The sequence below is a fragment of the Microtus pennsylvanicus genome, chromosome 17, assembly GCF_037038515.1.
Source record: "Microtus pennsylvanicus isolate mMicPen1 chromosome 17, mMicPen1.hap1, whole genome shotgun sequence".
Lineage (NCBI taxonomy): Eukaryota > Metazoa > Chordata > Mammalia > Rodentia > Cricetidae > Microtus > Microtus pennsylvanicus.
In genome coordinates, this window is record NC_134595.1 from 37,300,512 (window position 1) to 37,315,753 (window position 15,242).

Genomic DNA, 15,242 nt, shown 5'->3' on the forward strand with positions numbered 1-15,242 from the left:
ATGGGTTGGGTAGGCAACCTGAAATTGACATACTTCAAGTCACATCCTACTGACTTCAGGCACAGACAGAGCCAGAGATTCAGAGTCTTTCCTAGGGGGCAGATGGAGGAGGACTGTAGGTTTGAGGCCAGACTGGACTACATCCCGAGACCCCGTCTCATAACAACAGCAGTACCAGTCAGTGAGCTGTCACGCACCGTTATCCCAGCACTCAGAAGACAGAGGCAGGAGAGGCAGGAGTCCAAAGCCAGCCTGCGGTACATGGTGAACTGGAGACTCACTTGGGCTACATGGAGATATCTCTGGTCTACTCTGTCTCAAAGAAGCAACAACAAGAAAACCAAAAGACACTGGGCAGTGGTGGTGCAGGTCTTTAATCCCATAAAGACGGTTGGATCTCTGTGAGTTCAAGGTCAGCCTGGTCTAGTCCAGGATTGCCAGGGCTGTTACACAGAGAAATCCTGTCTTGAAAAAAAAAAAGTCTTTTTAACCACAAAAGTAAATAAATAGATAGATGGTGGCGCACACCTTTAACCTCAGCACTCAGGAAGCAGAGGCAGGTGAATCTCTGAGTTCGAGGCCAGCCTGGTCTATAAGGGCTAGTTCCAGGACAGGCTCCAAAACTACAGAGAAACTCTGTCTTGTAAAACAAAAAAATAGATAGATAGATAGATAGATAGATAGACAGACAGACAGATAGATCATCTTCATTCAGCTCTACTTTCTTCTGTATTCATTTCTTACCCTGTCTGACTTTTTCCTTGCAGGATATATATGGTCTCTAGAAATTTCAGCCTCACAGTCTGTCAGTTCATCAAGCCCAGCAGAATCACCTTAAGTTCCAGGAGTGGGGTTCTATTGGTCCATCTTGAGTCATACGATCAAGGATAGACTCTATCATTTCCAACATTATCACACTGAACTGAAAAAAGGAGAATCCCAACCAGCAGGTGACTGACAATATAAACAATGCCCAACAACCTAAGCATGAGCTTCCACCAAAGTCCACTGGAGTCTGATGGGGAGCATTGGAAGGGAAAGGCATATACGGCCACTTTGAAAAGGGCCACCTCAGATTCCTAGGGCTCTTGGGAGGTAACTCGTGGTAAGCATGTGGATTGACCCCAAAGATGTTTGAATAGCCACTGCCCGACTGGAAAGTCTGTCTTTAATTAATTAATAAATAAATAAGAAAGGAAGGAAGAAATTGGATTAGAACCTGGTCATGAAAGTTTATACATTCCAAGTTCAAGCTGAATAAGAGAGAGGATTTGAAGCTGGGTTGATCTGAATACAAAGATAGGTCCTGCCTCTGATTGACTGCATGCAACCCAAGATGGGTGACTGTCACTGGGTTAGAACTGCAAGAGATGCACAGTGTCTTTCAGCCAAGAAGCAATGTCTCCTTCAAACAATATTGTAATAAGCCCAGAGCCAGTCCATTGGACACTAGAACAAAGTGTTCAAGAACAAGAGCTATGGCCAGGTGCGATGGTGCACACCTGTAATCCCGTACTTGGGAGGCAGAGGCAGGGGGATCTCTATGATTTTGAGGTCAGACTTGTCTACACAGAAAGTTCCAAGCCAGCTAGGGCTATATAGTGAGGCCATATCTCAAACAGATAGACAGACAAAGATCTGGAACCCCAGGTAGGTTGGAGTGTGTAGTTCCCTTTCATGGGCAGGTGGCCTTTCTAAATCTGGGTTCATCATCTGTCAATGGGGACGATAATGGTACCAAGACAAGAAGCTTGCTGTGGACACGGCATTTTCTCCAGGTCGGTAGATTGCTGCTCAATGGCCAGAGCCTGTGTGTCCCACCCAGTACCCCCAGTTTCCATTCAGCTAGCTTGTCCTCTCGCTCTAGTATATGTTCACGCTGGCTCAAGGAGTATCACACAATAATGATGAAGAAAACCTGTTTAAAAAACAAAACAAAAAAAAGAAAAAACAAAACAAAACAACTGGGTGGTGGCGGCACACACCTTTAATCCCAGCACTTGGGAAGCAGAGGGAGATGGATCTCTGTGAGTTTGAGGCAGACTGGTCTACAGACTGAGTTCCAGGACAGGCTCCAAAGCTACAGAGAAACTCTGTCCAAAAAAAAAAAAAACCCCACAAAAACAAACAAAAAGACAAAAAAAAAAAAAACACCAAAACAAAAACAGCCAGGCAGTGGTGGCACATGCCTTTAATCTCCACACTCAGGAAGGAGAGGGAGGCAGATTTCTGTGAGTTCAAGGCTAGCTTGGTCTACACAGCCAGTTCCAGGACAGGCTCCAAAGCTACACAGAGAAACCTTGACTTGAAATACAAAACATAAACAAAAATACAAAAGCAAAATAGCAAAATAGACTGGAGAGATGACTCAGTGTTTAAAAGCACTTGCTGTTCTTGCAGAGAAACCAGGTCTATTTCCAGCACCTGCAGGGCTCACAAGCATTTGTAACTCCAGTTGTTCCAGAAGACCCAAGGTCCTCTTCTGTCTTCCACAGGCACGAGCCATGCTCAGGGTACACAGACATACGTGCGAGCAAAACACTCATGTAAAATAACAATAAAATAAATTTAGCCAGATGTGGTGGCATGCACCTTTAATCCCAGCACTCGGGAAGCAGAGGCAGGTGGATCTCTGTGAGTTTGAGGCAGCCTGGTGTACAAAGCAAGTTTCCAGACAGACTCAAAAGCTACACAGAGAAACCCTGTCTCAACCCTCCCCCCCCCAAAAAAAAAGCCCCACTGGAATTGTAGGCATGCACTACCATTCTCTAGTGGGCTTTTTGTTTATTTGGGTTTTATGCATGCTGGGAATCAGCCTGGGGTCTTGTAGGTTGTAGACAAGTCTGTACCACTGAGTCACACTCATGGCAGCTACATTTTCTTTTAATTTTATCCTAATAACCAGAATAATTTAGGGGCTAGAGGTATAGCTCAGGTGGTAGAGTGCCTACCTAACGTTCATGAAGCCCTGGGTTCAGTCCCACATAGCTCATGAGCCGAGCATGGTGTTCCACACTTCCTGTCTCAGCACTCAGGAGAAATTCCACATGAGCCTCGACTATATAAGGCATCCTTGTCTAACCTAAGACACTTGGCAACCCAACTCTAAAAAGAAATTGGAGCATGTTGGTGACAACAAAAAGGAAGATTTTTTGTCCATCTTTACATAAATTAATATTATGAAAGCAATAGTTTGCTTTTGTTTAGTTTTTAATTAAAAAATTAAAAATATTTTTAAAAGTAGTCTCAAAATATAGCTCTGGGTGTCCCTTGAAGTCCCTGTATCGACCAGGTTGGTCTCTAACTCACAGAGATCTACCTGCCTCTGCACTCTGAGTACCGGGTCTAAAGATGTGTGTATACCACCATCCCTAGCTAAAAATGTAATTTCTTAAGTTCACAGTTATTGTGGGACAATGATCTTGTACCCTGTAAAGATTTATCCTCTGTATTGCTTTAATAAAACGCTGATTGGCCAGTAGCCAGACAGGAAGTATAGGTGGGGCAACTAGGATAGGAGAATTCTGGGAAGAGGAAAGGTTGAGTCTGCAGATGCAGAGGAAGCAAGATGTGACTGCCTCACTGATAAAAGGTACCAAGCCACGTGGCTAACACAGACAAGGATTATAGGTTAATGTAGGAAGTAAGAGTTAATAAGAAGCTTGAGCTAATTGGTCAACCAGTTTATGATTAATGCAGACCTCTGTGTGTTTCTTTGGGACTGAACGGATGTGGGACCAAGCAGGACAGAAATCTCAGTCACCACACAGTGTTCTGCCTGCATGTTTGCCTGTGGCCAGAAGAGAACACCAGATCTCATTCTAGAGGGTTTTGAGCCACCATGCGGTTGCTGGGAATCAAACTCAGGACCTCTGGAAGAGTAGCCAGTGCTTGAAACCTCTGAACTATTTCTCCAGCCCCCTAAAAAATGTAATTTAAGAATGCCACCAAGCCTGACCACCTGAGTTGGAGTCCCCAGAACTCACGTGGCACAAGTATAGAACTGGCTTCCAGAAGTTGTCTCCTGATCTACAGACACATGCAATGTGATGCACACCCTACACAAATAAATTCAATAAAGCCAATAAAAATGTTAACTGGAATATGGAGGTCCCATGAAGAGCACCATCCTCACTGATATGAGTGGAACAACCCTTTGGTGTCTAAGGCTAGTTAGTGTCAAGAATTTCTCTGAGGTGCTGACTATTATGCTGACCTGTTTGTTGATGGAGGTGGGTCATCTGTCTATCTGTTGTTTTCATTGGTTAATTAATAAAGAAACTGCTTGGCCCTCTGATAGGGTAGAATTTAGATAGGCAGAGAAAACAGGACAAAATGCTGAAGAAAAAAAAAGCCAAGTCAGATAGTCGCCATGATTCTCCCACTCCAGACAGACACAGATTAAGATCTTTCCTGGTAAGCCACCTTGTGGTATTACACAGATTATTAAAAATGGGTTAGATCAATATGTAAGAGCTAGCCAATAAGAGGCTAAAACTAATGGGCCAGGCAGTGTTTAAAAGGATACAGTTTCCATGTAATTATTTTGGATAAAGCTAGCCGGGTGGTGGGACGCTAGCCATGTGGGTGGCCAGGTGCCGGGTATGCAGCCCCGCCGCTCTTATTACTACAGTTTGTATTGGATATAGCATCAACTCCAACATGCCCAAAGGAGAATCAGATGGCCACAGCTTGAGGTATGAGTCACATAGTCACTCCTTTTCCAAGTCTGTTTCTAACTACTTTAGGTGCTGTTGCACTGGAAGTTCCCATTCACGTTTTTGCTGTCACCCAATCATCTCTCACCTATTGCTTCCTGGTTTCCTGGTTGCCTCAATTATTTTCTTTCTTTCTTTCTTTCTTTCTTTCTTTCTTTCTTTCTTTCTTTCTTTCTTTCTTTCTTTCTTTCTTCTTTCCTTCCTTCCTTCTTTCCTTCCTTTCTTCTTTTCTTTTATTATCCTTTTTTGTTTTTGTTTTTTTTTCTTTAATTTCACTTATTTTCAGGAAAGAATCTCTCTGTGCAGCCCTGGCTATCCTAGAACTTACTCTGTAGATCAGACTCATAGATTTGCCTGCCTCTGCCTCCCAAGTGTTGGTATTAAAGGCGTGTGCCACCACGGCCTGGAATTATTTTCATCTTTTTAAGACAGAGTCTCATGCAACTGAAGATGGCCTCAAACTCAATATGTAGCTGAGAATGACTTGGATTTCTGCTTCCCTTGCCTGGATCTCCCACGTGATGACTTATGACCACGCACCATCCTATCCGGCTGCTGCCTGTATGCACAAACTCAAGTCTGACTCTCTCTGGTCATGTCGTGGCTCTGTCAAGGATTATCTATGTGATGTTTGGAAATCATTGAGCCTCTCTATGCCTTAGTTCTCTTATCCACAAGGTGGAGGTAATAAAGTATAGTAGTGCATACCTGTAATCCCAAAACTTGAAAGGTAGAGGCAGGAAAATGACAAGTTCTAGATCTCTATGAGTCGAGACCAGCCTGTTCTACATAGTGAGTTCCAGGATAGCAATGGCTATATACAGAGACCCTGTCCCCAAAACAACCACCATAAAACCAACCAACCAACCAATGAACCCAAGAGTTTGCTATGCCTCCCAGTGCCATCATCATGACGCTCCTGTTTCTGAAAGATTAGACCTCCTTGAACTTGCCACAAGAGGGCAGAGTAGTAAGGTGAAAAGAGCAAGCTTGGTGAGCCACACAGTGCTGGGCAAAGCATAGCCTGCTCTGCAAAGCAGCTGGCCTGGCTGGCTGAAGGCTGAGCTTGCAGGAAAGGTGAACAGCATGTGTTGGGCCCAGGAACTAGAAATACAGTTGCTATTGAATTGCATGGCTTTCCCATCATCATAAAAGTGATGAATGAATGGGAGGTTAAGCCGTTGGCGGTTGGAGACTATATTAGGACTAGAACTCACAAAGATAATCATACAACCTAGAGGTAGATTCTGTATGTGAGCCTGGGTCTGGCTTTAAACTCCTGATCGTCCTGCCTTGGAGTCGGGCATACGTCTGCTACTTCTTTTTATTATTGTTTTATTTTGTGTGTTTGGGTGTTTTGCTGAATGTCCACAGAAGAGGGAACTGGATCCCACAGAACTGCAGAGAGTTGTGAGCTATCATCTGGGTGCTTGGATTCAAACCCGGGTCTTCTGGAAAAGGAGCCAGTGCTCTCAACAGCTGAGCTATCTCTCCAGCCCAAGAAAGTATAACCCCGGTTCCCCTTGCCTCTTAAGAATGTCAAAGGCTCCCTCTGCTGGACAACCTCTAAAGCTTGGGCTGAGCACCAAAGACTGACAAATCTAGGCTCGGTAAAGGTTGATTGCCCTTTAAGGGGCAGTGCCTAGCTTCTGGTTGCCATGGAGACAACTAGCCACAGACTGACTGACCTCAATCAGCATGTCTTCCAAAGTTTCCCCCACAGGTGGGGAATGGGCTGTTGTTCTGTGGATGGAAAGAGAAGAGATATTTCTCCCTCACAACCTAACCTGAGCGTGGTCTTAGTAAATTCAGCTCCTGGGGACAGGGATCAGAACTAGGGTGCCCTGCGTACCCTGTGCTTTTCCCCAGGATCTGACATCTTATCTTCTCCTTCCTCTTGTAGGCTCCCGAGCCAAGGACAGCCAACGTGCAGGTCAGCCGCTGTTGCTGCAGCAGCAGCAGCAACAGCATCAAGAGCAACAGTCATTCCCAGAGGCCAACGCTGAAGCTATCAACTTCCTCGACTCCTTCCGTGAGCCAGATGGTGGGGTGGGCACAGGGAGAGCTGCGAGTCTGGGGAAGAAGGAAGAGAGACTCAGCCCTGTCTCTCTTCATTGGATTTGCTCGTGTTTGTGGAGGGACAAGACTCCGGGGGTGGGTCACCAGCTGGCACCTGCTGACGACGGGGAGCAGTCACAAGGCTGGCAAGGAGATAGCAGACATGGCAAGGGGTAAGTGGGTGCTTTGGGGTCTAGAAGCTGGACCCGGAGAGAGCTTCTCTCACCAAACAGGGCTGGAGAAACTGCTACTCTTCTTCCCCGAGACTCTGGCCATCGTCTCAGACACAGGCGAGCCTCAGGGAGAGCTGACCATCGAGGTGCAGAAAGCGAAATACAAGGATGAACAGGGCATCATGACCCACTGTCTACTGGTTCACGCCTGTAGCCGAGGCTTCATCGATAAATCGCCGTGCGGAAGCTCCCTCCTAGGTAGAGTTCAGCTGCCCTGTACCACATCTTCCCTCCACAGCCCCCACCCCAGTCCATGTGTCCTCAGTCAGGACCTGCAGCCCTTGACTTACACGGGTACTAGGGCAAGACACGGCGGGGAGGACAGAGCAAGGCTGACCCTCCTGTCATTTTCCCATGGCCACATTGCACCAGTCTGGGCCAGCCTTCCCTAGGGTCCGTTTCAGACCCCTGTCTCCTGTGACGTCAGCACTTGCCTCCCTGTACCCCAGGCTACCTAACCAATAACCTGGAGCTGATGGAGCAGCACACTCAAGAGTTCATTAAGGTATTTACTCCCAGCCGCCCCAGCCTTGCTTCCGGGTTGAGGGTCAGCAAGAACACAGACCCTGTGGGGGTGGGAGGGACCCCAGGAAAGCATCACACCACTGTCACCCACCGATCTGCCCTTCCGGCACACACAGCTAGATGAGCAGCCACCTCCATTACTGCTGTTAATGTTCTATGGAGTCCAGCCCATGGGGGCCTCCTCCAGCCTGAAAGCCTGAACACTTCCCAGGGCCATGTGGCCTGACCTTTCCCAGAGCCTGGCTATTCCCTGGAGCCTGTCACCACTAACCCCTTCAGTGTCCTGGCTCGAAACCCCTCACCCAGTCTTCAGTAACTTCCTCTGTGGGGCCATGACCTAGCTAAACACGGAAGATGACCTGGGCCTTCCGGGCTTCTCAGAGAATCTGTTCCCAGCTTCAAGCCTGTTTGCTTTCCTATCGCATAGTACGGCCTTACTCCTGACCGCCACCATAAAGGGAAGCCTTCATCCTTCCTTCCTTTTTTTTTTTTTTTGTTTTGTTTTGTGTTTTGTTTTTCAAGATAAAGTTTCTTTGTGTCCTGGAACTCACTCTGCAGACCAGGCTGGCATCTAACTCAAAGATCCACCTGCCTCTGCCCCCCCAGCACTGGGTATAAAGGCATGCAACATTACCACCCAGCTCTTCCTCCTTCTCCTCCTCCTCTTCCTCCTCCTCCTCCTCCTCCTCCTTCCTCTTCTTCCTCTTCTTCTTCTTTTTTTTTTTGAGACAGTCTCATAGCCGGACTGACCTCAAACTTGACGTGTAGCTAAGGATGACTTTGAACCCCTGATCCTCCTGTTTTTTTCCCTTCCAAGTGCTGGACCACTACATCAGGCTTTGAGACTTTTCATCCATCTGTTTGTCTGTCTTATTTTTAAGCTTTTTGCTTTATTGAGACAAGGATTGGAGGAAGACAAGGTTGGGTTCCAGCTTAATCCTCCTGCCTCAGCCTCTCAAGTGCTATGATCATAGAAAGTACATCACCATGGACAGCTGTTTGTCATTTTACATTTTTTCTTGGGCCCGGCGGTGGTGGCGCACGCCTTTAATCCCAGCACTCAGGAGGCAGAGGCAGGCAGATCTCTGTGAGTTCGAGGCTAGCCTGGTCTACAGAGTGAGTTCCAGTACAACCAGGGGTACACAGTGAAATCCTGTCCCAGAAAAAAAAAGAGAGAGAGATGTGTGTGTGTGTGTGTGTGTGTGTGAGAGAGAGAGAGAGAGAGAGAGAGAGAGAGAGAGAGAGAATAAGACTGGCCAGGCGGTGGTGGCGCACGCCTTTAATCCCAGCACTTGGGAGGCAGAGGCAGGCGGATCTCTGTGAGTTCGAGACCAGCCTGGTCTACAAGAGCTAGTTCCAGGACAAGCTCCAAAACTACAGAGAAACCCTGTCTCGAGAAACAAAGAAACAAACAACAACAACAAAAAACAAACAAGACTGATTGTATTTATCAGTATTTCGGAGGTTAAGGCAGGAGAATTGCCGCAAGTACAAAACTATCCTGGGCTACATAGGGAGTTCCAGGTTATTCTGAACCATTTTGTCTCAGAAAAACAAAATACAAACACACAGAAGAAAGGGTGGGCCCTGGCCTCTTAAGGGTGAGCGCTTGATTCACGCATGTGCTCTGGCCTTCAGTTTCCCATCCTCCCCATGGAGCGGAAGATGAGTATCCTGAAGCAGGATGACCAGATGGTTGTGACCAGATATGTCAAGGAGGGTGAGGTAAGAGTGAAACCACAGCAGGGACAAGCTTGTGTGAGGCCAGGTGCCTAGACCAAGCGCATGAGACGAACTCCACACTCAACACCCTGCTCGAACACGTCCTGCCTCTTCTGAGCTCCGTCTCTGACTCAGATCTGCCCCAACAGGAAACCAAGACCGGAGTCTCCGTCTTCCCGTGTCAATCACTCAAGGGCTTTGTCTCCAGGGCCGCCAATCTGGTGCTTCTGAGAGGGATGGCCTGGCAGCGGTCAGTGCCCAGCGGTGCTCGCTTCCTGGCCTTGGACACGGAGGGCAAACTATGCTATTGCACCTATGTGAGTACTCTCTCTGGGAAGGGAATTGGCCTGACATGGTGGTCCAGTACTTGGGAGGGGAAAGCAGGGGAATCAGAAGTTCAAAGTCATTCTCAGCTACATGTCAAGTTTGAGGTCAGTCCGGCTATGGGACTGTCAAAAAAGGGGGGGGGAGCAAACTAAAATGATCACAAAGACCACGGAGGTAGAAAAGACAGGTGTAAACGTGGAGAGAGCGGCTACTGAGGTGAGTGGGCATTGAGCCATGAGAGTAGAATGCCATAAGCCCAGGCAACGGCAATTAAGAACTACACTGAACAGAAGGAAGGTTGAGGATGGAGCAGGTGGAATTAGTGAGGAATGGGAAGGTGGGAAGCAACCTTCTTTGCATGAGCTTCAATACAGAAGAAAGAAATATAAAGTTATTCTGTCTTCTAAATATACATCCTCTAAGGCTGGAGAGATACCTCAGGGATGAAGCACGAGGATCTGAGTTTGACCCTCAAAACCATATATGTGGGTGCACACTTATAATCCCAGACCTGGAGAGGTGAAGACAGCCTGGCTAAATCAGGCAATTTCGGGTCCCAGTGGGGTCCCAGTGAGACTCTGTTTCCAAAAAAACAAGGTGGAGGTAGAGAGAGAACTCAGTGGTTAAGAGCACTTACTGGTCTTGCAGAAGACCCTGGATCAGTTCCCAGCACCCACCTAGGGGCTCACAACCTTCAGTAATCAATGTTACAGGGGATCTAATGTCCTCTTCTGGCCTCTGAGCTCTGAGGGCACTAAGCACACACTCACTCAATAAGTACACATACGTGTGTGTGTGTGCGTGTGTGTGTGTGTGTGTAGGCAAAACATTCATATACATGAAAAAATAAAAATAAATATTTAAAAGTAAATAAAATAAGGTGGACAACTCCTGAAAAACAACACCTGAAGTTGTTCTCAGTCACACACAGACATGCATGCATGCCAAACACCCATACACATATGGATCCACAAGCACATATATACCTGCAGGCATGCATGAACATGTACACACACACACACACATGAGCACGAGCACATATATACCTTCAGGCATGCACGAACATGTATACACGCACACAGACACACAAGCACGTCTATACCTGCAGGGATGCACAAACATGTACGTACACACACACACACACACACACACACACAAATACAGCATCTAAAGCCAGTCATGTACCTATAATCCCAGTACTTGGGAAGTGGAGACAGAAGGCCAAGGAGTTCAAACTCATCGTTAGCTATCTGTTTATTACGAGGCTAGCCTGTGCACCATGAGATCCTGTCTCAACGACAAAAATCATACTTTCTCTAGGGTTTGAAAGTGCTAGGCAAATGTTTCACCTCAGTCCAAAGATATACCTGCTTTTTTTCAACAGGTTTTGTGTGTGTGTGCGTGTGCATGTGTGTGCATGTGTGTGGTCCAAACTGGCTTTATCTTCTCAATCCTCCCACATTAACCTCCCAAATGCTGGGATTTCAATTGCATATGTGTACATCTGGGTGGCACACGTGACTTTCTGTGTGTGTGTGTGTGTGTGTGTGTGTATGTGTGTGTATGTGTGTATGTGTGTGTATGTGTGTGTGTGTGTATGTGTGTGTGTATGTGTGTGTGTGTATGTGTGTGTGTGTATGTGTGTGTGTATGTGTGTGTGTATGTGTGTGTGTATGTGTGTGTGTGTATGTGTGTGTATGTGTATGTGTGTGTATGTGTGTGTGTGTATGTGTGTGTGTATGTGTGTGTGTGTATGTGTATGTGTGTGTGTATATGTGTATGTGTGTGTGTGTATGTGTGTGTGTGTGTGTGTGTGTGCACTAGCACAAATGTACATGCAGGTTTGTGCAGGTGGAGGACAGCGGTCAATGCAGGTGTTTCTTCCTTCCTTCCTTTCTTTCCTTCTTTTGGTTTTTGAGATAGGGTCTCTCTGTGTAGCCCTGACTGTCTCGGAACTAGCTCTGTAGACGAGGCTGACCTTGAACGCAGAGATCTGCTTGCTTCTGCCTTCCAAGAGCTGGGATTAAAGATGCCTGCCCAGCTCAGGATTTTTTCTGAAGCACTGTCTGCCTGGTGAGACAGGCCCTCTTCATTGGACAGCCCCTTCCTCTCCACCCTGATGCTCGTCCCTTTAATAAAATAAGCCAGCCAACAGCACTCCTCCATTGAATGGCTTGGGCAGGAGGTGGCAGCGGGTGGCCAGAACTGGCTGTGAAGAATCCCCAACTTATCTAGAGAATGCAACTCAAACTTTGTGGCACATGTGAGGAACTGAAATGCTAAGTGTGACTTCTCACCGGTGAGCAGGAACGAGGAGAAGGACAGGGTCACCGTGGTGAGCAACCACCTCACCATAGCCCCCACTTTGGTTGCTGCAGCAATCCCTGGGCTTCCAGACAATCCAACTGGGCAACCAGCAGGCTGAGATGTTCATCGTGGAACAAACCATCCACTCTGAAGAGGACATCCCCTTCTCCTGTCAATTCTACTTGCTCTCTGATGGGTGAGCCACTGGTGGGAAGGACCGAATTGACAGGGTCACACAAAGTATGAGTGCTCTGACCATGAAGAAAGGACATTCAGGGCTGGGCGGTCGTGGTGCACACTTTTAATCCCAGCACTTGGGAAGTAGAGGACGGCAGATCTCTGTGAGTTCGAGGCCAGCCTGGTCTATAGAGCTAGTTCCAGGACAAGCTCCAAAGCTACAGAGAAACCCTATTTTGAAAAACAAGCAAACAAACAAAGAAAAAAGAAAGGACATTCATGGGATGGAGTGGGGCACAGGGGTCACTATTATTCCCGTGATACTGCCAGGAAAATGTGTCACTGAGGTCTGGGTGTACCTTTGCTTTGTCCATCTCATTTGCTTAAGAAAAAAAAAAGTGAGCCCAGGTGAGCCTCAAATCTCAATCTTCCCGTTTAGTACCCTAGGTCCTGGGGCTATAAATGTGTGTTATCTTTTAAGGCAAGGCCTGATGCTTGTCGTTGTCTGGGACAGGACCCAAGAACCACACAGATAAGGAGAGGAAGCAGATTAAACAGTGGCGTCAAGGCAGCTCTCATGGGGACACCGTAGTGTCTTATCTCAGCTGCCGTGACAAAACACCACAAGATGAGCTGGGAACAGGTGTTCATGCCTGTCATCCCAGCCCTTGAGAAGCTGAGACAGGAGGATGGTCCTAAGTTTGAGGACTGTCTACAATAGTAAGAACTCCAAAACAGGCAAGCCCTTTAAGGGTGGCTCAGCTGGGAAGGCAGCGAGGGAGCTTCCTACCAAGTCTGATGACCTGAATTCAATTCCTGGAAATCACAGGGCAGGAGAGAACCACAAGTTGTCACCTGGCCCGGGCGGTGGTGGCGCATGCCTTTAACTCAGCACTTGGGAGGCAGAGGTAGGCAGAACTCTGGGAGTTCGAGGTCAGCCTGGTCTACAAGAGATAGTTCCAGGACAGGCTCCAAAGCTACAGAGAAACCCTGTCTCAAACAAACAAAACAAAACAAAACCAAGTTTTCACCTGACCTCCACACAAGCATGTGCCTGCCTGGTCACACACACACACACACACGATAAATTAATGCTTAAAACAAAAACCACTGGATGGCTTAAACAAGAGCCAGTAGGGTTGGTTCCTGGTGAGATTTCTGGCGGCTGCCACCACTCTCTGTGCCCGTGGGTAGACAGCTCTCTCTCTGCTTTCTCTTTCTGTTAGGAGGATGCCAATCCTCTTATTAGAGCCCTGCCATTATGCCCTTCATTTGACCTTAGTCATCTCCCAGAAGGCTCCCATCACACTGTGGGGTAGGTGGGTAGGTGCCACAATTCATTACCTTCCGCCACCAGCCGGCGATACAGGAGACTCCCCAACTTATTCTGTATTGCCCTGCAGGCACCTGGCTAAGAGAGTCCAGGTGGGCTCCCCAGGGTGTTGTATCATCACTAAGATGCCCCTCTTGAGGGAAGAGGGTAAGTGACTCCGGATAGCGAGGGACAGTGAGGGGAAGGTGGGAGGATCCTGGCCTCTCTCTTGTTCCGGGAAAGATCCAGCGGTAGGGGTGGGACAGGGGCCTTCAATCAGCCTCGGAGGGTTAGGATGGACCTCTGCCATGAGTACTTCTCAGAACAAAGCTCATACTTGAGAGTTCCTGGGATCCCCCCTGTGTACGTGAGGGATGAGTACACAGGTCTCTTGCTCACTCCACTTAGATGTGATTGAACCTCCGCCCCAGTTTGATAAGAAGCCCCTGGTGTGGGAGGAAGACCTGGAGTTATACTCGAAATTCCTGAACCGGAAGGTGAGAAGTGACAGCAGCCTAGGGGTCCACCTGCTTTCCTACTATGGATGGGGAGAGCGGAATGCACTTGTCTGGGAGATAAGGGGTCCCAGCCCAGGCGCTCCCGGTCAGCTCCGGTGGGTGACCGCCCCATGCCCCGCCAGGAGCAGCTGCGCCTCAGCCACACCAGCTATCTGCGGCAGCACCCCGAGGCCCAAGCGCTGATCTCCGACTTCTTGCTTTTCCTGCTGCTTCGCCGGCCGGAGGACGTGGTCACCTTTGCTGCTGAGCACTTCGGGTCCTTCGAGATGCTGCGCCCGCCGATCCCTGCCCTGCGTTCCTCTCACCGGCCCAGCCCTTTCCGCCCACTGGAGTCCGAGGAGGAGGAGGAGGAGGAAGAGGAGGAGGAAGAGGAAGAAGAGGAGGAGGAAGAGCAAGAGGTGGAATACGAGGAGGAATATGAGGAGGAGGAGGAGGAATACGAGAATGGCGACTACTTTTACGCCGACGATGATGACTATGACGATGAAGACAACGACGGTGTCGACGACGACGACGACGACGACGACGACGACAACGACGTAGAAAGCGACAAGGATGATGACGACGATGAAGTCGACGAGAATGATGACGAAAGCCAGGATTTGGACCTGGACAACCTGAGTTTGGATCTGGAAAATGACTAGGTAGACGGCTGGGAGCGAGCCCTTGGGACTGGCAGGATCCTGACTGTGGATTCAGTGGGAGATAGCAGAGTCCTCTCCCCCGTCCTACCCTGCCAGCAGGGACTGTCTCTGGCCAGCCCCTCTTGTTAAAAAATGTGAAGCTTTAACTTTGTTTACCCAGTGAGGTTCATCTTTTCTTCCTAGATGCTATTTTCACGGTTGTGACCGTTTCAGAGGAACGAAAATTAAGGCCTATAGTCAAATGTGTTGACACACGCCTGTAGCCAGCGCTCAGGAGGCTGACACAGGAATACTGCTGAGAGCTGGTAGCAAGCTAGGGCCACACGACAAGGCCCTGTCTCAAAATTAAATTAAAAATTAAGGAAGACGGGGTGAGGAAGTGCGTTTGAGTCCCGTGTGGTAAGATCCCGTAGACAGGAGAACAGGATTTTAGCCTGGAGTTGGCCAGGAAAGCCAGCCGTAGCAGCCTGAATCTAAACACAATCACCACCACCCAGGAAAGAATGCAGGGATGTGAGCAGGACCATGGAACACCCCTTGCCCTGCTCAGCTTCGTAATGCTTCCGTTCCTCCACCACCAGCCAGTACACACGAGACTCCCCCAGACTGTGCAAGGGCTCCCCAGTTACCCATAGAAAAGACAAAACAGACGTACTCATCACTACCCCAGGTCCCTTGCTTGCCCCCAGTTCTGCCCAATG

The 15,242-nt window shown here is 48.2% G+C and overlaps 1 protein-coding gene across 2 annotated transcripts; it reads left to right on the forward strand.

The window, feature by feature from the left end:
* The first annotated feature begins 6,376 nt into the window (after positions 1-6,376).
* Positions 6,377-14,687, forward strand: Catip (ciliogenesis associated TTC17 interacting protein). 2 transcript variants are annotated; one of them, XM_075951820.1, is made up of 10 exons: positions 6,377-6,441; positions 6,622-6,750; positions 7,010-7,207; positions 7,459-7,514; positions 9,173-9,259; positions 9,406-9,573; positions 11,962-12,086; positions 13,471-13,547; positions 13,788-13,876; positions 14,020-14,687. In XM_075951820.1, the coding sequence occupies exons 1-10, from the start codon at positions 6,417-6,419 to the stop codon at positions 14,539-14,541; spliced, it is 1,476 nt and encodes a 491-aa protein (XP_075807935.1). In that variant the 5' UTR covers positions 6,377-6,416; the 3' UTR covers positions 14,542-14,687. The 2 variants fall into 2 exon arrangements, with proteins under 2 accessions (XP_075807935.1, XP_075807936.1); XM_075951821.1 differs by having other exon boundaries at positions 6,622-6,789; positions 14,020-14,636.
* The last annotated feature ends 555 nt before the right edge of the window (positions 14,688-15,242 follow it).

What these genes read in the sequence shown, in the direction of transcription:
- Catip (XM_075951821.1), top strand. Translation starts at nt 6,417, where the DNA reads ATGTCTTCCAAAGTTTCCCCCACAG. An exon ending in TTCCAAAGTTTCCCCCACAG is followed by an intron (nt 6,442 to 6,621) that starts GTGGGGAATGGG and finishes TTCCTCTTGTAG; the next exon opens with GCTCCCGAGCCAAGGACAGC. An exon ending in GCCCCTCTTGAGGGAAGAGG is followed by an intron (nt 13,548 to 13,787) that starts GTAAGTGACTCC and finishes CACTCCACTTAG; the next exon opens with ATGTGATTGAACCTCCGCCC.